This window comes from Neophocaena asiaeorientalis, unplaced genomic scaffold (genome assembly GCF_003031525.2).
Source record: "Neophocaena asiaeorientalis asiaeorientalis breed wild unplaced genomic scaffold, Neophocaena_asiaeorientalis_V1.1 scaffold407, whole genome shotgun sequence".
NCBI classification, from domain to species: Eukaryota; Metazoa; Chordata; class Mammalia; order Artiodactyla; family Phocoenidae; genus Neophocaena; species Neophocaena asiaeorientalis.
In genome coordinates this window covers 689,131-695,571 of record NW_020174060.1, presented here as the reverse complement: position 1 = coordinate 695,571, position 6,441 = coordinate 689,131, and the positions used below count along the sequence as shown (strand labels likewise).

Sequence of the window (6,441 nt, the reverse complement as noted above, 5' to 3'; positions counted from 1 at the left end):
CGGGCCCCAGCGCCCCCGCCCCTCGCTTTGCTCGCTGGCTCTGCAGCCTCCACCCCCGAGCCGCGCGCTCCAGCCCCAGCGGCCGGGCCCCTCCCACCCAGCTTCGGCCCTTCCGCCTCCTCTCCAGGCCCCACCTACACCCGCCGCGAGGGCCCCTCGCTTCGAGAGGACAGCTGCACTGCCCCCCTCCCGGCCCCGGCTGTCGCTGTCGCCTCCCTGCGCTGGTCTGGGTGGGGTGTCCGATCTCTGGGCAGCGCCCGCACAGTGCCCTGCGCCCGAGGGTACTGATGAACGCGGCTGACTGGCCGAGGAGGGTCGCCAGGCCAGGCCCAGTTGCGCCTCCCTTACATCGCCCTGCCTTCAGTGCGGCACAGGCTCCCCTGTCCCAGGGCCCTGAGGTCAACCCTAGAGACCACGCCGACCCAGGGTTCTCTCTCAGGCCCTGCCTGGACTCTCCATTGCCGGCTGCAGCACCTAGGCTGGAAATCTGGATTCCCGGATTCTATTTCCAGTTCTTCCTGAGGAGAGCTTCATCTGCGGGGCCCTTGGAAATGACACTTTAAACAACAACGTCCCCACACTTATCTTCCAGCCTCTCCAAAAAGACACCCACTGCCGGACCGGGAGAGGACCAGTGAACACAGCTGGACCCCACTGAAAGGGGGAAGGAAGAAGAGAAAGGAATCAAATATTATGCCTTCTTTCCCACTCACCCCATTCAAGACATGCACCAGAGTCCACATGACTGTCTCAATTTTCTTTGTCCTCTCTCCCTTGTCTATCCTGTGTTCCTGTCCACTCCTGGGGCCAGGGAGTTCCCTCAACGTTCTAGTTCCTCTGCATCCCCATTGCTAAAGCTGTATGCAGTTCTGCTAGCCACCCCCCCAACTTTTCTGAACCCCATAAGAGGGGGCATTTGCAGAGCACTGGTCCCAGCCAATCAGCCTGCCAGGGCTATACCCCGATGTCCTCTGGCACAGTCATCCTTTTTACATATCCTTCCACTTCCCAGGCCAAGCTGGGTCTTTTCCCAGCAAAAAGTTGCTCACCATTCAGCTACCTACACAACTCTACCCCAGTACCAACCCAGTCACCATTCCTAAGTTTCTTGTACCTTCCAAAGAAGCTGGTGCGAGCTAATCAACACCGGGGGCCTCCCAAACTCCTGAGGGATGTGGGTTCTACGTACCTGCTTGACCTTCAGAATGTCTTGCACCCTCTCTGGGCTTCATCTGCAAAATATAGTGGTTGAACAAATCACCTACCCTATGTTCTGTAAGTCTAAGAGCAATATCTAACATATCTTTTAGAAGCTTCATTAGAATTGACAGCAAGAAGTTGCACCAGGTACCTCCCAGTAGAGCTGTTGAGGGTAAAGAGTCCCTCAAAAATGTTGCCCCGGCAGCCAGCACATACCTGTTTTAGCACTGGGGGGCTACTTGTCTCCTTTGTTAGTATATGAGCCACATGAGGGCAGGGATAGAGTCTGATTCATTGTACTCCCAGCATCTCACCCAGTGCCCAGCACACAGTATACACTTAAAAAATATTTCTAGAATAAATGAATAAATGGGAAGGAAGGAACTAGAAATAAGTTAGTTCTTTATATTATAAATCTAAACTGACTGTCCCAAGGCAACATTTGGAGTGCTTGCTCCCACAAGTAAGCATTTGCTATCAGAACACTAGGGTGCATTACTTTTAATCAAGACTGGTCTATACAATGTAGGATGTAAGATCTCTGTGCCTCTCTGTGGCTATAGAAGCCCAGAGGGAGGGAAAACCCATGGAAATTAACTGGCCCGGGCCAGGCCGAGGCTCAACATCCCCTGTACAGCAATACTCTAGGGACCTAATTTCTGAGGCCAGATTTGGGTGGAGGAAGTGTTCTAATACCAAGTGAACAGATACCTGCTGTGTGACAGATCCCCTACATAGTTTTCACACTTGTTTAATAAAACACCTAATTTTTTCCTTACAATTGTCTTATGAGGTATGTTTTAGGAACGAAAAAATTTAGGTTCAAAGAGATTCAATAACGCACACAAGGTCATATAGTTGATAAGCACAGGATAAGGGATCAGCATTTGTGCCAGGTTCCAAAGTCCATGCTTCTTGCACAGTCTTACAGGGGCAAAGTGGAGAAGGGGACCAGGTAAATAAGGCAGCCCAAGCTGCGGTGGCCAGCCCTGAAGATGGATATCCTCAGCCAGCCTGGTGGGGCAGCCCAAGGCTACTGGGCTCTGGGCTGAAGAGTCAATTTGGAGGGTCCAGGATGCCTTCCGGCGTCCACTCTGACTTAAGAGTAGGCCGGGGTAGGGTCCACCTGAGCTCCCCAAAGGCTGCATCTCGAAACACCGGTGCTCTGACACGCTCCAGCTGACGTTAGTTTCTGGAGTGATACATGCCCTGGCTGCCCGAGGGGGAGGGGGGGGATGCTGCTGCCGCCGAAACCTCTGCGGGCTGGAACAACCCCCAGACACGCCCCCACCAGCCCCTCAGCGATTTGCTGGCACCGAGACCGGGCAGCCGAGCCCGCACGTGGGTCCGCAGGGCGGAGGGCGGGGACTGCTCACCGTGCCGGACTACAAGACCCACAATACTCTGAGGAGGCGCGGGGTCGGGCCGCCTCGGGGTGGGGTTTGAGTGCACCAGGAGGGGCCGAGTTGGGTGGGGGGTGGCAGCCCTCGGAGGTTCCAGTTTGCCAAAGGGCGCAATTTGACTTTTGGCGTAGGGAAGCCTTGGGCAGCGGTCCCGTGCCGCGGGACGGGGTTTGGGTAAATGGTAACCGGGAGGTGTGTGTGTGGAGAGACCTTTTTCTTCCCCCTTGGAGAAACTTCAGCGACTGAAGAGTAGATAAGCTTTGGGTGAAATAGACGAAGGAGTAGATAAACTTTGGGATGACCTAGACGGGAAGAATAGGTAAGCTTTGGTGTGAAGTTTGGTGGAGGTTGAATTTAGGGGAGACTCGCTTAGAAGGTCAAGGCCCTGACCTCGGAATAGGGTTTGGGTGAATTGGGCAGCTGGTTGAAGACCTGATCTCAGGTTACAAAAAATTAGGACTTGGGATTTGGTGATGGGAAGGGGTACGTGGGGCAAGTTTGGGGTAACTGGGTGTCAGAGCGGTCCGTGTCCCACGGTGGGGCCCGGGTATGTGGGCAGAGGTCTGAGGACTGTGGGAGAGTTGTGGTGGGGTGGGGTCTAGGAGCCCCCCCCGAAGTTCAGAGGGCTCTTGGCGGGTGAGCCAGCCCCTCATGGGTTCTTTGTGCCTCTCCAGCTCGGTAGCGCAGCGGGCAAGGCAGGTGCCATGGCCCTGATCGAAGGGGTGGGTGATGAGGTGACCATCCTTTTCGCGGTGCTTGCCTGCCTTCTGGTGCTGGCTCTCGCCTGGGTCTCAACACACACTGCCGAGGGCGCTGATCCACTGCCCCAGCCGTCAGGGACCCCAGCACCGACACAGCCCAGCGAAGCCATGGCGGTCACCGACAGCATCAGAGGGGAGGCCCCAGGAGCTGAGACCCCTAGCCTGAGACACAGAGGTCAGGCTGCACAGCCAGAACCTGGCGTGGGGCTCCCAGCAACACAGCCACCTCCAGACTCCCCCCAGGAGCCCCTAGTACTTCGGCTGAAATTCCTCAACGATTCAGAGCAGGTGGCCAGGGCCTGGCCCCATGACACCATTGGCTCCCTGAAAAGGTAAGCCGGGAAGAGAGGACAGGAATAAAGTGCTAAAGAGTGGGGTGGGAATGATCACAGACCTAGAAGGGCCACTGAGGATATCAATATCTGAGACTTATCCCTCCGTTTATAGATGAGGGAACTGAGGCCCCCAAATCACACACCGTATTGTTCCCCTGAAGCAGGAGGGGTTCCCTTAGAGGCCTTGACTTGGGTGGTAGGTGGAGGACAGAGGTGAGGGTGGGAGAGTTATTCCGGGCAAGGGGCCAGGATTGCCTGAGACCTGCTCTATTACCCAGGTCGCTCTCTCCTCAGGACCCAATTTCCTGGCCGGGAACAGCACGTGCGACTCATCTACCAAGGGCAACTGTTAGGAGACGACACCCAGACCCTGGGCAGCCTTCACCTCCCTCCCAACTGTGTTCTCCACTGCCACGTGTCCACTCGGGTGGGTCCCTCACACCCACCGTGCCCACCGGGGTCAGAGCCAGGCCCCTCCGGGCTGGAAGTAGGCAGTCTGCTGCTGCCCCTGCTGCTTCTGCTGCTGCTGCTGCTCTGGTACTGCCAGATCCAGTACCGGCCCTTCTTTCCCCTGACCGCCACTCTGGGTCTGGCCGGCTTCACCCTGCTCCTCAGTCTCCTGGCCTTTGCCATGTACCGTCCGTAGTGCCTCCACGGGCTCTTGGCAGTGTTGCTGGCCCCTCCGGACCTTGCTCCCCACGACACGGTGGCAGTTGCTGTCTGCCCAGGCCTGCCTCTCCGACCTGCCTCTTCCCACTACCCTGGAGCCCAGCCCTGCGCCGCAGAGCACTCCGGGGACCAGCGGAGGCCCCTCCCTGCGACCTCCACGGCTCTGGGCCGCCCCCCGGGGCAGCTGGCCCTCAGCACCCACTAACAGTCGGCTCCTCCGGGTCAGACAGCTGCTGTCGCTGCCTGGGCCCTGGGCACAGCCGGGCCACGCCCCTGGGCCCTTCTTAGTGTTCTGCCTGAGAATCCAGCCACCTCTAGTCCCTGACAGCTCCTTGGGCTGATTTAGGGACTCGAAGACTGAGGGGCTGGAGAAGGGGAGCTGGGAGGGGTGGAGGGGGTTCTCTGGAACATGTGCAGATTAAATGTGAAGTTTTCACCCTTGGTGTATGTCTGCGTGTGCGGGCCCGGGGGCCGGGGAGCTCTTGCCCACTGGGAGACAAGGCATGAAGGGCGCCGACCGGGCACTTCGCTCTGCCCAACCTGCCCAGCCCGGCCGCTGACTCCCCGTCACCTTTTCATCCCAGCCTCAGCCCCTAGCCCTTTGGCCCCGCCCCGGCCCCGCCCCATCGCCGCGCGCGCAGCTTCCCGGAAGCAAGGGGCGGGGCGCGCGGGGACTGACGGGAGCCACGTCTTTGCTGGCCGAGGACTGTGCCGCGGTTGGCGTCTGGGCGGCGATCCGGGGGCTGCTGGGAAGATGGCGGACTCGGTGGCCCCCCGATGAGGAGGCCGCGGGGGGAGCTCGGCCCCCGGCCCCCGAGACCGACCGAGGGAGCGATCTGCGCGGGGCCTGGGGAGCCATGTAGGGGTGGTGCCTGCGGGGCGGGCCGCGGGAGGGCGGCGGGAGTTGGTGTTGGCGACCGTGCCCACGGTCTCCTGGCATCCCCGGGCCGGGTGGGCGTTGGGGGAGGGCCCTGACACCGCCGACTCCGCGCCATGGCAAAGCTGAGCCCTCGGGCTCCACGGGCGCCCTCCAAGGTGGGCCCTGCGTTCTCGTTTCACGGGCGAGGAGACTTGGGCAGAGAGACGAAGCCACTTGTCCAAGGTCACACAGCTGGTAAGTGGGAGCACCCAGCATGGAACCCAGGACCGTCCGGCTGCGGAGCCCGCGCTCCACCCTCTGTGCCGCCGCCGCCTCCTGCGGGAGGGGGAGGTGGTCGGGAGGGCGTATCGTCGCGGCGAGCTGGGCTCCAGGCTGGGCGCGACCACTAACCAGATTCGTGACCTCGGGCTTAACGTAACCCCCTCGCCTCTCTGGGCCTTGGTTTCTCCACCTGTGAAATCGAGGTAATGCCAGCCCTGCCTCCCTCCTCATAGGCCTGTAAGGAGGACGAGAGGGGATAATGCATGTGGAATTGCTTTGTAAATAGCCCTACGCTGAGCACACTGAAGGATTACGATTGCTGTTTCAGAGGATGGAAGAAGGCAGAGAGGGGCGGGTTGGGAAGTGGAGCAGAGCAGTCACAAAGAAGGGTGAACATGAGTCAGGGTTGCTCTGACCCCAGGCTCCACCGGATGGGGAGCGAGGTGAAGAGTAGATAGCTGGTCTTTCTCACCGTTGGAGAATACCTCACCCCCTTTTCTGGGCCACCCCTCAGGGTCTCCATCACCCAACTCCATGCTTCGAGTCCTGCTCTCTGCCCAGGCCTCCAGTACTCGGCTGTCTGGCCTGCTGCTGCTCCCACCAGTACAGCCCTACTGTCTGGGGCCCAACAAATGGGGAGACCGGCCTCCTGGAGGAGCCCCCCATGCAGGCCCTGTGCAGGGGTTGCAGCGGCTTCTGGAACAGGCGAGGAGCCCTGGGGAGCTGCTGCGCTGGCTGGGCCAGAACCCCACCAAGGTGCGCGCCCACCACTACCCTGTGGCACTTCGTCGCCTGGGCCAGCTCTTGGGGTCTCAGCCACGACCCCCTCCTGTGGAGCAGGCCACACTTCAGGACTTGAGTCAGCTCATCATCCGAAACTGCCCCTCCTTTGACATTCACACCATCCACGTGTGTCTGCACCTTGCAGTCTT

At 59.6% G+C, this 6,441-nt stretch overlaps 2 protein-coding genes across 2 annotated transcripts in view; both read left to right on the top strand.

Annotated features, from left to right (window-relative positions):
- Positions 1-2,686: 2,686 nt before the first annotated feature.
- TMUB1 (transmembrane and ubiquitin like domain containing 1) lies at positions 2,687-4,804 on the top strand. The gene is made up of 3 exons (XM_024754451.1): positions 2,687-2,922; positions 3,278-3,696; positions 3,994-4,804. The coding sequence occupies exons 2-3, from the start codon at positions 3,308-3,310 to the stop codon at positions 4,343-4,345; spliced, it is 741 nt and encodes a 246-aa protein (XP_024610219.1). The 5' UTR covers positions 2,687-2,922; positions 3,278-3,307; the 3' UTR covers positions 4,346-4,804.
- Positions 4,805-5,053: 249 nt separating this feature from the next.
- The window catches only part of FASTK (Fas activated serine/threonine kinase), a 4,691-nt gene continuing 3,303 nt past the window's right edge, over positions 5,054-6,441 (top strand). The window contains exons 1-2 of the mRNA XM_024754541.1: positions 5,054-5,227; positions 6,024-6,441. Of these exons, the coding sequence (XP_024610309.1) occupies positions 5,146-5,227; positions 6,024-6,441 (500 nt within the window). The 5' untranslated portion in view covers positions 5,054-5,145. The remainder of the gene's footprint in view (positions 5,228-6,023) is intronic.